Source organism: Mobula hypostoma, chromosome 8, assembly GCF_963921235.1.
Source record: "Mobula hypostoma chromosome 8, sMobHyp1.1, whole genome shotgun sequence".
Taxonomy (NCBI): Eukaryota; Metazoa; Chordata; class Chondrichthyes; order Myliobatiformes; family Myliobatidae; genus Mobula; species Mobula hypostoma.
The window spans coordinates 120158540-120173477 of NC_086104.1; the positions used below are offsets into that span (position 1 = coordinate 120158540).

At 45.6% G+C, this 14938-nt stretch overlaps 2 protein-coding genes across 2 annotated transcripts in view; one reads left to right on the top strand and one right to left on the bottom strand.

Moving 5' to 3' along the window:
* LOC134350574 (myelin-associated glycoprotein-like) overlaps nt 1–12342 on the top strand; it is a 45431-nt gene extending 33089 nt beyond the window's left edge. The window contains exons 7-11 of the mRNA XM_063055958.1: nt 4022–4303; nt 5382–5603; nt 7718–7814; nt 11292–11373; nt 12166–12342. Of these exons, the coding sequence (XP_062912028.1) occupies nt 4022–4303; nt 5382–5603; nt 7718–7814; nt 11292–11373; nt 12166–12342 (860 nt within the window). The remainder of the gene's footprint in view (nt 1–4021; nt 4304–5381; nt 5604–7717; nt 7815–11291; nt 11374–12165) is intronic.
* Nucleotides 1–14938, bottom strand: part of LOC134351189 (myelin-associated glycoprotein-like) — a 469309-nt gene that overhangs the window by 269217 nt on the left and 185154 nt on the right.

Consider the following 14938-nt stretch of genomic DNA (forward strand, 5'->3'; position numbering starts at 1 on the left):
AAACCTACTGTGTGGTACCTTGTCAAATGCCTTACTAAAATCCATGTAGATCACATCCACTGCACTACCCTCATCTATATGCCTGGTCACCTCCTCAAATAACTTTTGCATCAGTCTTCTACAGTCTTCTATAGTCGACTCTTTAAGTTGCTTTCTGTAGGTTTTTAAAAGCTTCCCAATCCTCTGTCTTCCCAATAATTTCTGCTTTGTTGCATGCCCTCTCTTCAGCTTTTAAGCTAACTTTGACTGCCCTTGCTGTCCACAGTTGTATTATTCTGCCATTTGAGTATTTCTTTGTTTTTGGAATACATCTATCCTACACCTTCCTCATTTTCCCCAGAAACGCAAGACATTGTTGTTCTGCTGTTATGCATGCCAGCATCTCCTTCCGATTTACTTTGACAAACTGCTCTCTCATACCACTGTACTTCCCTTTGCTGAAAAACTGCTCTGACAGACTTTACATCCTCCCTATCAATTTCAAGTTGAGCTCAATCCGGCAAAAATTGTGGTCACTCCATCTTAAGGGATCCTTTACCGTAAGCTCCCTAATCGCCTCTGGTTCATTTGCGCAACACCCAATCGAGCATATCTGATCTCCTAGCAAGTTCAAGGAAAAAACTGCTTTACAAAGCCATTGTGTAGGCGTTCAACACATTCACTCTCTTGAGATCTATTACGAACCTGATTTTCCCAATCTACCTGCAAGTTAAAATCTCCCATGACTATTATAACTTTGTCCTTTTGATACATCTTTTCTATTTCCCATTGTAATCTGTAGTCCACATTTCAGTTACTGTTTGGAGGCCTGTATACAACTGCCATCAGGGTCCTTGCAGTTTCTTAACTCATCACACAAGCATTCACCATCTTCTGATCCTATGTCACATCTTTCTAAAGATTTGATGCCATACTTTACAAGTAGAGTCACACCATCCCCTCTGACCACCTTCAATGTGTAACCTTGATCATTCAGCTCCTGACTACAGACATCCTTCAGCAAAGATTTACTGATGGCCGCACCATCATAGCTGAGAATCTGTAAAAGTGCAAACAGATCATCTTCCTTATTTCTTAGACTCCATGCATTGAGATACAACACTGAGTACAGCATTTGTAACCCTTTTTGACTCTGCAGCTCTAATCACTGATACTCACCCTGCTGGCTGCAATTTTGTCTTCTCATCTCCCTGCCATTCTTGACAGTATGACTACATGCTGTCTTTGATTTTTTGCCATCTGTCCTATCCTGACTCCCTTCTCTCTGGTTCCCATCCCCCTGACAAATTAGCTTAAACCCTCCCCAACAGCTATAACAGACCTGCCTGCAAGAATATTAGTCCCCCTCGGGTTCCTTTTCTGCAGGTCATACCTCCCCCAGACCAACGATCCAAGAACCTGAAGCCCTGCCCCTTGCATCTACTTCTCAATCACACATTTATCTGCTGAATCATCCTGTTTTTACCCTCACTGGCAGGAAGCACAGGTCTGATCCAGAAATTACTACCCTGGGAGGTCCACATTCTGAGCTTTTTGCATAGCTCTTTAAATTCTCTATTCTGGGCCTCTTTGCAGTTCCTTCCTATGTCACTTCTCCTCCAAAGTGTTGTGGATGCAAACTGGGATGTCCCTGACCCTGTCACCTGGGAGGCAACAAACCATCCAGGTGTCCTGTTCACATCCACAGATTCTCCTGTCTGTTCCCCTGACTATTGATTCCCCAATCACTACCGCTCCCATCTACTCCCTCTTTCCCTTCTGCACCATGGACCCATGCTCAGTGCCAGTAAACCTGGTCTCCATGGCATTCCTCTGGGAGGTCATTCTCCACAACAGTATCCAAAACGATATACTAATTATTGGGAGGAATGGCCACAAGGATCCTCTGCACTAACTGTCACATGAAGTGCTGGAAACAAACCCAAATGCAAGACACAGACACTGAAGTACAAGGAACAGGACTTGACTAGAGTAAGGACATGACAGGATTCAGGCAAGGAGCAGGAACCAGAGCACAGACTTGCGCCAGGGAAAGCGGGACCAGGACTAGGAACCATGGAAAAGGAGACAAGGCTTAGACTCCGAGCCCGAGACTGGACAAGGACCCAGAAACTAGGTCTTGCCTCGGGCTCGGAACCAGAACCAGGCAAGGACATGACATGGCTTCAGGACAGGGTGTGGCTGGGGTCTAGAGACCTGAGCTTGGAGACAAAACAATGCTCGGAAACCAAGCCCGAGACTAGACAAGGACCCAGAACTTGAGTCTTGCCTCGGGCTCAGACCCCAGAATCAGGCAAGGATATGACACGACATGGCTGAAGGCTTGGGGTCCTGGGTCTTGAGCTCGGCTGCGGGGTCGTCGAGGCTCACGTTCTTGGGGGTCGTCGAGGCTCGCGTTCTTGGAGCTCGGCTGCGGGGTCGTCGAGGCTCGCGTTCTTGGAGCTCGGCTGCGGGGTCGTCGAGGCTCGCGTTCTTGGAGCTCGGCTGCGGGGTCGTCGAGGCTCGCGTTCTTGGAGACAGACTGGGAACTAAACATCAACATAGAGCCAGGACTTTTTCTTCAACAAGCCAGGACTCATTTTTAACACAACACTAACATGAGACAGGACAGAACATAAACATAGAGTCAGGACTTATTCTAAGACAAGCCAGGACTCAACTTCTCCACACCAAGGTGGGACAGGTCCATCTGTTGGGTAACAGCAGGACAGCCAGACTTACCCAACAGAGGACAAGACATGACCCCCCCCCATGGGGCAACAACAAGATGGCCTGACTTACCAAACAGAGGCAAGGACAAGACATGACAAGACCCCCCATGGTGCAACAGTAAGACAACCTGACTTACCCCACAGAGGCAAGGACAAGAAGAGACAAACACCAAAGAACAACAGACAGTTCCATCTCTGCTCTAGGGTAGCTCCAAGTCTCAGTTCAGCCAGCAACCTCAGCTGGCCCAGGAAACAGCCAAATCCATACCACAAAGACTACTCCATCAAGTGGCAACAAGGCTCCATGAAGCAGTGGCCCTCCAACCAGGCCTAGAGATCACAAGAGGTTTCACTAGCCTTCCATCAGCAGGTTGCTGCAAGGGGAACTGACAAGACAACCCAGCAGCCCATACTTAACCCCAAGGCTACTTATATTGCAAGCCCAAAGATGGGAATCAGGTGTCTATGATTAACTCAAACAAGGGTCAGCTGGAAGACCCAGAGTCCTGAATCCACGGACCGGACCGTAAAACGGAATGGGGATTTCATGGACCGGACCATGACACTAACTGCCTTTTCACATTTCCATGTCTCCTGACAGTCAATGAACTACTCTTCTCCTTTGCAACTTTGGCAATTCGTCAGCTGTAGCCACTGCTCAGCGCACGAGAAACACGGACCGAAAACTTTAAACACCAAGTCACTGCGTGAAAGAAACTGTTCTAGCCCATTGTAGAGATGATACTACGCACTCCTCAAGTCTTCTGGAAGTTTCTAAACCCGTCCTTTTAGGATTTTGCCACTATTTTAAACTTCAAGAGTGAGAGCTCCGACAGTGTGACCCTCCTTCAGTATCGTTACTGACATAACGTGACTCTTCCTCAATGTCGCCCTCCCTCAGTATCACAACTGCCACAATGTGACTCGTCCTCAGTATCGACCCTCCCACAGTATGATACTTTCTCAGTATCGCCCCTCAGTGTGACAACAATCCATTGATGATGCCCAGCACTGCATCTTTGCCCATATCACTCCCTCATAATTGTCTCTCCGATACCGCACTATCCCTCATTTCGACCCTTCAAACTGGACAACACTTTCTCTGTAATCCGTGGAGGGCTTTCCTTGGCTGTGTGCTTGTGACAAAGAATTTGGACCATGGACCGTATGACGGAGGAGCAGAATTAGGCCATCCGACTCATTGGAAAGCATTGTAAATGTGGAATTAAATTTATTGCAGGTGATTGACACATAGAATCTTGTTTTACACCATGTGTTCTCACACTTAACTCTTTATTTATCTTTATTAGATGCCCCACAGAATCTCTCAATCATTTCTCCCAATAACATGAACAGTTCCCGGGTGAATATGAAGGAAGGGATTCCTACATCGATCCTCTGCTCTGCCCAGAGTTTCCCAGTGTCTAATCTAACATGGAGACATCACGGTGTCACACTGATCTCAACAAGTTCCAGCAACGAACTGTGGCTGGAGTTTCCTCAGGTGACACCCCAGCAGGCTGGAGACTATCAGTGCGTGGCAGAGAATAAACACGGGACAGCGGAGAGGGCCATCACCCTCAGTGTGGAGTGTAAGTGGATGCATTGCAACATCTCTAAGTACAAATGCAAAGTCAGTAGACTCTTTATCCTTCGATACACAATGCACACTCAGTGGCCACTTTATTAATTTGCTGTACACCTGCTTGTTAATACAAATACCTAATCAACGAATCATGTGTCAGCAACTCAATGCATAAAAGTACGCAGACATAGTTAAGAGAATCCGTTGTTGTTCAGACCAAACATTGGAATGGGTAAAATGTATGATCAAAGTGATTTTAACCATTCTCTGCAGGCATACTTAGGAAATCCATAGAACAGCAACTGTTAACTGTAAACAAACTGTGAAAATGCAGATATAAATAACTCCTATTAAATAACTAGCATGAAGTAACAGTATACCTTCACGGGACGGACCAGCAGTGGCTTTGACTGGTACCTTTTGGGCGGCGGTTGAAAAGGGAGACAGATAGCCCCAAATTCATTATAAGGGCTCTGTCTCCCTTTTCGACCACCGCCCAAATGGAAACATAGAAAATAGGTGCAGGAGTAGGCCATTCGGCCCTTCGAGCCATGGTACCAATGCCTGGATCATCTCACTGAGCAGCAACCACGTCCCCAGAACTCAATTCCGGCAGCTGATTTGTCTTCAGAGCAGTCAGGTTACACTAGTCATCAGAGTTTACAGAGAATGGTGTGAAAAACAAATAGAAAAAAAAACTATTGAGTGGCAGTTCTGTAGGAGAAAACACTTTGTTAATGAGAGAGGTCAGAGGAGAATAGCCAGACTGGTTCAATCTGACAGGAAGATGACAGTAATTCAAACACTCACACGCTACAGCAGTGATACGCAGAAAAGCATTTCTGAATGTGGAGGACGGGGATCCAATGCATCAAAATGGAGACAACCTCATTTTACAGTGAATGGAAAGGGGTGTCCAACAGACGACTGAGGCACAGCTCAGGCTTCAGAGTTACACTGTACCATTACAATATATCAGTGCAACCAACATCTCCTGCCTGTTTCTTTCTTCCCAGATAAGCCTGAGATTTCTCAGGACTCTGGGTGCACTCGGAACCTCAATGTCATCTCATGTGTGTGTGCAGCCAGATCGAACCCACTCGGAGAGCTCACCTGGCACCTCCCCCTCACCAACCTCAGTGGGAACCAGACGCACGGTCGTTTCCAGACGAGGCAGGTGGAAGACGGGCAACTGGTGACTGGCTCGCTGACCTTGGATGTGAGCGAGGGAGAGGACGTGACCGCCTTCTGTACAGTCCGAAACCAGCATGGAGAGGTCATGTTCATGGTGTCCCTGTGGATGAAAGGTGAGGATATCAATGAGGAATACTCTTCATTCAGCAGAGTGCAGCCCTAACTTCAGCAAATCCCTCCGTCCTCCACTTGAGCTTGATCTGAGCAAAGTCTGCTTTCCCTTCTAGCTGGATGGGGAAGATTGCATGGCCAGTGGGGAGTTCACTCCAGTGTCCCTACCCCACTAATGGTCATCATCGCATTGCTGGTTATGGGATCTTGCTGTATACAGACTGGTTGCCCTGCTTACCTTGGGACCAGATCTCAAGTAGAGGAACGCATTGAAATGGTGAGATGGGAATCACACTCTCCACTCTCCTTTAACACCCCACTGACTTAATCCAAGTATTTAGCCATTTCCCTCAATGTGTGAGGATAAAACCCAAGTAAAATTGGAAATGAACACATGGGAGCAGATGACAACCATACATCACAAGCTGAGGAAAACATTGGGATGGTGAAATGTGTCAGTGAAATTGGAATAGCACTCTCCACTCTCCTTTAAGACCACACTGCATTTATCCAAGGATTTAGCCATTTCCCTCAATGTGCTGAGGACAAAATCCAAGTAAAATCCGGAAGGAACACATGGGTCTCTCTCTCTCCCACAAAATGTGGGTGATGAAAACCAAAGTTCCTGGATATTACATTACAATCAGAATCACAATTAGGTCCAATATCACTGACATATGCCAGCAAATGTGTTGTTTCCCCATTCTCCTTTACAAAACTGCTCCAGCTTTGTCACACTTTATGGGGATTGCGATTGTACAACCTTTTTCCAGTACAGCCACAAATTGAGGTCTATACTCTGAATTGGACACTACAGGAACATTGTTGTTTTTAAGCCATTCCTGTGTAGCTTTGTTTTATGCTTGGGGTCATTGTCTTGCTGGAAAACAAATTTTCTCCCCATTCCCAGTTCTCTAGCAGACTGCATCACAATTTCCTCCAAATTTCCCTGTATTTTGCTGCATTCATTTTACCCTCTCTAGCCGAGATTTCATGTGAGTTTCTTTTCAACAGTCGCTTCCTGTTTCCCCCTCTCCCATAAAGCTGCAGGTGGTAAAGTACCCGGGCAACAATTGCTACATGCGCATTCTCTCCACTGAAGATTGTAATTCCTGCGGAGTTATCATAGGTCTCTTGGTGGCCTCCCTCACTAGTCCTCTTCTTGCATGGTTACTCAGTGTTTGACGACTGCCTGTTCCCAGCACATTTGCAACTGTGCCATATTCTTTCCATTTCTTGATGATTGACTTAACTGTGCTCCAAGGGACAGTCAGTGACTTGGAAAAGTTCTTGTATCCATCTCCTGACTTGTACTTTTCAATAACCTTGTCAGACAGTTGCTTGAAGTGTTCTTTTGTCTTCATGGTGTATTTGTTGCCAGGACCCTGACTCACCAGCAGCTGGACTTTTCAGATACAGGTGTATTTTTACGACAATCAGTCGAAACACTTTGACTGTACACAGGACTCCAAAAACAAATTCCCACATGGCTAATTATGTGATTCGAAGACCAATTGGCTGCATAGGTGATGACTTGGTGTGCCATGTTCAAGAGGGTTGAATGAATATGCAGTCAATTATTTTGTGTTTTGAATTTAATATAGATCACTTTGTAGAGATCTTTTTTCACCTTGACACAAAAGTGTCTTTTTCTGTTGATTAGTGTCAAAAAAGCCAAATTAAATACACATTATTAGGTGTTGTGAAACAATAGAACATGAATACTTTTTATAAGCACTATATATATGCTATAAAAATTCAATTAAATAAGTAATGCAAAAAGAGAGCAAAAAAGTGAAAATAGTGAGGCAGTGGCAGTGAGGATGAAGCTGTTCCTCACACATGAGTGTGGGTCTTCGGGATCTTGTACTTCCTCCTTGATGGTAGCAATGTGAAGAAGACACATCCTGAGTGGTGCAGGTCTATAACGATGCCTATAACGAGGCTTCGACTTTTGAAGATGACTCAGGTACTGAAGAGGCTAGTGCCCATGATGGTGTTGAGTTTGCAACTTTCTGCAGCTTTCTCAGATCCGGTGCAGTGGTCCGCCAATAAATGAGAAAGGTCACTTGTACGAGTGACTGTTCTGAAGCTGTCCTGTTGGTTGATGTTACAGGTGGGGTCTCTGCTGTTTGGATCACAATGTTACTCACAATCAATGTCATTCTCAGTATGCTACTGGCTGGATTCTTCATCTCCAAGTGCATCCTGAAGTAAGTCCAGACGGACATTGAAGTTCAGTTTAAATGTCATTTCTATTGTATATATTTATACCACCAAATGAAACGACGTTCCCTGGACCAAGGTACACAACATAGTGCATATAACACAAACAGCACATAATGCAACATGGCCATGAATGAATTAACAAATCATAAAATATACTCCATAAGATTGACATCGATCATAACGTGCATGTACAACACTTCATATGTGACGAGACCTGGGTGGTGGCAGGGAGTTCAGTAGTGGGGAAGAAGCTGTTTCCCATCCTAACAGTCCTTCTCATAATGCTACGTTTCCTCCTGCCTGATGGTGGGGGTTGGAGGCAGCAAAGATGGTCAAAGAGATTGTGAAACGGATGGGAGGGATCCTTGACAATCCTAAGGGTCCTGGTAAACATAGAAACCATAGAAACCATAGAAAACTACAGCACAGAAACAGGCCTTTTGGCCCTTCTTGACTGTGCCGAACGATTTTCTGCCTAGTCCCACTGACCTGCACATGGACCATATCCCTCCATACACCTCCCATCCATGTATCTGTCCAATTTATTCTTAAATGTTAAAAAAGAACCTGCATTTACCACATCATCTGGCAGCTCATTCCATACTCCCACCACTCTCTGTGTGAAGGAGGCCCCCTTAATGTTCCCTTTAAACTTTTCCCCTCTCACCCTTAACCCATGTCCTCTGGTTTTTTTCTCCCCTTGCCTCAGTGGAAAAAGCCTGCTTGCATTCAATCTATCTATACCCATCATAATTTTATATACCTCTATCAAATCTCCCCTCATTCTTCTATGCTCCAGGGAATAAAGTCCTAACCTATTCAACCTTTCTCTGTAACTAAGTTCTCAAGTCCCGGCAACATCCTTGTAAACCTTCTCTGCACTCTTTCAACATTATTTATATCCTTCCTGTAATTTGGTGAGCAAAACTGAACACAATGCTCCAGATTCGGCCTCACCAATGCCTTATACAACCTCATCATAACATTCCAGCTCTTATACTCAATACTTTGATTAATAAAGGCCAATGTACCAAAAGCTCTCTTTATGACCCTACCTACCTGTGACACCACTTTTAGGGAATTTTGCATCTGTATTCCCAGATCTCTCTGTTCTACTGCACTCCTCAGTGCCTTACCATTAACCCTGTATGTTCTACGTTGGCTTGTCCTTCCAACGTGCAATACTTCACACTTGTCTGTATTAAACTCTATCTGCCATTTTTCAGCCCATTTTTCCAGCTGGTCCAAGTCCCTCTGCAGGTTCTGAAAACCTTCCTCACTGTCTACTACACCTCCAATCTTTGTATCATCAGCAAATTTGCTGATCCAATTTACCACATTATCATCCAGATCATTGATATAGATGACAAATAACAATGGACCCAGCATTGATCCCTGTGGCACACCACTAGTCACAGGCCTCCACTCAGAGAAGCAATCCTCTACTACCACTCTTTGGCTTCTTCCATTGAGCCAATGTCTAATCCAATTTACCACCTCTCCATGTATACCTAGCGATCTTGGATGGGTGGAAGAGATATTCCGATAATCATCTCAGCAGCCCTTGTAATCCTTTGTCGGGTCTTGTGGTCAGATGTGTTTCAATTGCCAGGTGAAATTGTGAGTGAGGAATGTTCAGCTTCTGATCAAACCCTACCCTCTGCTGTCTGCCTGTGTGTGACTGCTTCTACCGGGTCTGCATCTGTTCCTGTCCCTGTCTCCTCTACTGACTGGCAACCAACAAACATTCACCTTCGTTGTTACATCCTACATACTGGTGGTATACAGTGCTTATAAAAAGTATTCACCCTCCTTGGAAGTTTTCATGTTTTACAACATTGAATTACAGTAGTTTTAATTTGGCTCTTTTCCACACTGCTCAACAGCAAGACTCTTACGTGTCAAAGTGAAAACAGACCTTTACGAAGTGATCTAAATTAATTACAAATATTAAACACAAAATAACTGATTGAATAAGTATTCACCCCCTTCAAGTCAGTATTTAGTAGATGCACCTTTGGTGGCAATTACAGCCTTGAGTCTGTGTGGAGAGGTTTCTTTCAGCTTTGCACATCTGGACAGTACAATTTTCCCCCATTCCTCTTCTTCAAAAAAACTGCTCCGATTGCATGGGGTTTGTGAGTGAACATTCCTTTTCTAGTCCAGCCACAAACTCTCAAGTGGATTGAGGTCTGGACTCTGACTTAGCCACTCCAGGGCATTAGCTTTGCTGCTTTTAAACCATTCCTGATATTCAGTGACATGGAAATTTTCCTTTATCCATCTCCTGACTTGTGCTTTTTAATAACATTGTCACAAAGTTGCTTGAAGTGTCTTTTTGTCCTCATGGTGTAGCTATGACCAGGATACTGACTCAGCAGCATTGGACCTTCCAGATACAGGTGTATTTTTACTACAATCAATTGAAACATCTTGACCATACACAGGTCTCCAAAAGCAGATCTCCACTTAACTAATGTGACATTTAATACCAATTGGCTACACCAGTGATGATTTGGTGTGTCTTATTACAGGGGGTGAATACTTATGCAATCAATTATTTTGTGTTTTATATTTGTAATTAATTTAGATCACTTTGTACAGATCTTTTTGCACCTTGACATGAAAGGGTCCTTTTCTTTTGATCAGTCAAAAAAGTCAAATTCAATCCATTGTGATTCAATGTTGTAAAACAATAAAACATGAAAACTTCCAAAGGGCTGAATAGTTTCTATAGGCACTGTATATGCTTTGGCAATTAACAGCAGCACTGTACATTAGAGACATGACAAAATAATTGACTTAGAGACACAACACGGAACAGGCCCTTCAGTCCCGAACCCGAGCCGATCACAGGACAATTTACGATGACCAATTAAACTACTGACTGGTACGTATTTAGAATGTAGGAGGAAACTAGAGCACCTGAAGGAAATCCACGTGGTCACGGGGAGGACGTACGTCATGTCTGTATGTTATACATAACCTTCATGATAAAATAAACCAACCTAAACAAAGAGAGCTCCAGATCCAAAAGCACAATGAGGGAGACTGGGAATTCCCTGTCTTCCAGTCTGGTCCTTGTCATCCCGTGGTCACACAGCGCTTGGGTGGTCATACCTTGATCAGTGGCCAGTTGTCAGCACCACAGGTGAGGCGACCAAACGAAGAAGGAAACAGTTAAACTTTCAGATATATTTTCTCGATCTCTCTCTCTCATGAGTGGAGGAGGCAATGGGAAAGGGGATGGGGGCAGGAGGAGGGTTGGAAAAAGGGAAGGGAGGGGGTGGGGAATGAGGGAAGAAGGAAGGAGGAGGAGGGACAGGGTGTTGCCACTCCACAGCCTCAGTGGACGATGTTGTATCAAATGGTCTGGATGTCACAGTGAGGTGGGATCGGGGTGGGGATTTGGCTGACACTCTGATGTTCTGTAACCCTGGGCCAACCTTCTGCTGTTCCAGATGGGATGTACGGGCCAAGAAGAGGGCCTTGGAGATCCTGGACACCACCATCAGCTCCAGTGTATGCTTGACCACACCTCAGGTACAGGTCACAGCTCAGCCCAGTAAAGGTCAGGACACTGGGAGCACAGCGCAGCGGGAAGGACATTGAGGGAGGAGTGTCACACCATGGGGCGATGCTCACAAACTACCACGGTTTGGAGTTTAGGAGTATGGGTGAGTGAACGAGAGGCAGGGAACAAAAGTGTGGGAGGGTGAGAGAGAGATGAAGGGAGCGGAAAGGAGAGAGAGAGAGAGACAGAGATGGAGAGGCAGAAAGAGGAAGAAGTGAGTGAATGAATGATATAGAAAAATATCAGATACTCCTCGAGAATTGGGTGAAATAGAGTAACTGAAAGAGAAGTGATGAGGGAGGGGAGGGGAGGGGGAGAGAACAAGAGGACCGCGTCCACAACAGGGTTCTAGCCTGTTATCAGAGACTGTTATTCACTAGCCAGTGTTCACAGCATTTAAGTATCATCGTCCTTGGTGTTCAAAGTTGAAAGTATATTTAGTATCGAAGTACATATATGTCACCACCTTCTATCCTGAGATTCATTTTCTTACGGGCATTCACAATAAAGACTAATAAACACAATAGTATCAGTTAAAACTCCACACATCATTGATGCAAACAGTTAATGTGCAAAAGACAACAATCTGCAAATCCAAAATAAAAAGTAACAATAAACAAATAAAAAATAAATATTGGGAACCTGAGTTGTAGAGTGCTTGGAGGTAAATCCGGGGGTTGTGGAATTAGTTTAGTGATGGAGTGTGAGCAGTTCAATGGTGTTTGATGAAGAACTGAGATTTGCTTTTATTTCTGCCCCAGGACACAGAGAGGAAGAGGACGAGCCAGATCCCACCAATAATGCCCGTTGGAGAGGGGGAGGAGTGTGGCCCGGTATACGCCAACCTGCGGGAACTGCCCGGCGATGGAGGCCCTGTTCGCAGGGGGGAGACGGTCACATACGCAAAGCTGCACTTCCAGTCAATCGGCCCAGCCTGAGGGGTCGGGGGTGGGATGGGAGATGGCCAATGATGGAACATTGCAGCCACTACACAGTAAGATCCCAAAGAGCACTGGGTCCCACAGACTCAGGTCACCAACTACTTTCTAATCATGTTCATTCATATTAAGGGAAATTGGAGACTCGCTGACTCAGACAAATACAATCGCATTGCTTACTTTCGGGAATGGGGGTCACAGGGTGCGCAGTGAGGAGATGGCATGGCTAAAGGAATGCCGCTTGGGGGTGGGGGGGTCTGTTGAGGAAGGAGTACAATGGGAGGGGTGGTGAAGAGGGTGTGCCATTTTGTGGAAAGGGTGGGGATGAGGGAGCACTGCGTTGCAGGAGGGGCAGTTAAGAGGGTGCACCGTGCTGTGAGAGGGACTGTGATGAGGGAGTGACACGTTGTGGGAGGGGCAGTGAAGAGAGAGCACCGCTCTGTGCGATGGGTGGTTAGAAGGGAGTGCTGCGATGTGGGAGGGGCAGTTTGGAGGGAGTGCTATGCTATGGGAAGAGCAGTGACACTGTGGGGGGGGGTGCGGAGGGAGCGCGACACTGTAGGAGGGGCGGTGTGGAGGGAGTGTGACACTGTGGGAGGGTGAAGTGGACGTAACATGACACTGTGGATGGGGAAGTGTGGAGAGAGTGCCGCGCTGTGGGTGGAGAGTTCAAGAAGCAGCACCTCACCTCGTCAGGGCAAGTGAGGGAGCCCCCGCGCTGTGAGAGGGAGGTGAGAAGGGAGCACCGTGCTATGGGATGAGATGTCAGGAGGGAGAACTGCACTGTGGGAGGAGAGGTAAGGAGTTTTGAAGGAAATTCTGACAGTGTAGCACTATTGGGAAGAAGGAACTTGGTTCCCATCATCTGAGGGGTGGGGGGCCTTGGCCAGTATTCATCCCTCTACTTAGAGACGATTTCGGTCATCCTCGCTGCTGTGGGCTGGCTACTGTGTTCCCGACCTGACAACCATGAGCGGACTTCAAAACACCTGAGTGTGGGGAGGGGGCTGTAGGGATAAATTAGGTTTTTCACAGATGCCTGCTGGATCTCTGTACTGATCTCCACCAGCTTACCTCCTCGTGCTGGAGTCACAGACAGAGACAGATTAAACGGGGCTGTGAGGAGGACAGAGAGCACGGGTGTGGGGAGTGGGTGCATTGTACAGAGACAGGCCGAGTGACTGGGCCCAGACACTGCAGCTTCAATATCTTTGGGACAATCCGGTTTGTGAGAAAAAAAACAGGAAGAGAAAGATATTCTTTCGTAAAATAATGAATGAGACAGTTTGAATACAGACATTCTTTTATCCAGGGTTCGGGAATCAATGTTCAGGCTGAGATCTGGAGCGTAGGAGAATGAGGTGTGACCTTATGAAGGTGTATAAAAGTATGAGGGGCACAGGTAGGGTTAAAGAACAGTATAAGATAAAAAGGTGAAAGATTTATTGGAAACTCAGGGTGGCATCTTTTTCACCTAGAGGCTGATCCATATATGAAACGAGCTACCAGAGGAAGTGGTTGAGGCAAAGATACCTGGACAGGTACATGGACAGAGGGATATGGGCTAAAGGTGCTTGGATGGTACTCTTGGTTGGCATGGACAAGTGGGGTGGAGTGGCCAATTTCCCTACCTTGTGACTCGATGAAATTTGTTATAGTTCACTGTGCACAGGTTGCTGATGGTTAAAACGCAGGTCCGCTGGGCATGTGAAGGTAAACACTGCATTGGTGCTAATTGTTTGGGGATCCAAGTTTAAGAGCAAAGATATCTTGCCAAAATCATACGTGGACCTGAAACATTGTCCTGTTTCTCCTTGCACAGAAGATGCCTGGACAGTTGGAATATTGCAGCCAGCTCTGGGCTCTCTGTGAAGAGGAGACTACTTGCGGGATGGTGGGGGCTCAGATACTGCCTGTGTTCAGTGATAGTACTGATTGGTTGGATATTAATGGAATGAGAGGGCATGGGGTTAGGGGAGGGAAGTGACAATCTTGTCAATAATCAGTCACATTCATTGAATAAACAAACAGAGACAGACTTGTCCTGATATTATGGATTAAGTAGTTCACCCTCTGTAGCTGTTCAACCTATTGTGTGCTCAGAGATGTTCTTCTGCACACGACTGTAACATGGTTATTTGAGCTACTGTCACCTTCCTGTTAACTGAACCAGTCTGGTCATTCTTCTCCGAGTCTATCATTAACAAGACATTTTCCCTCACTGCATTGCAGCTCACCAGTTTTTTTTTTGCTTGTTTGTTTTTCACACCACATGCTGCAAACTCTAGAGACGGTTGTGCATGAAAATACCAGGAAATCAGCAGTTTCTGAGATACTCAAACCACCCTGCCTGGCACCAACAATTATTCCATAGTCAGTCACTTAGATCACATTTCTTCATCACTCTGATGTTTGGTATGAACCTCTTGACTAAGTCTAGATATGTTTAAGCATGAAGTTGCTGCCAGGTGATTGGATATACATATTAAAGTAATCACTGAGTGCATGTCCCACAGAAGATTTGTTCATTGTAGCATTTATTAAGTGTGGAATTAAAGGTCGGTTTTACTTCTCTCAATTATTTGTTTCTATTGGA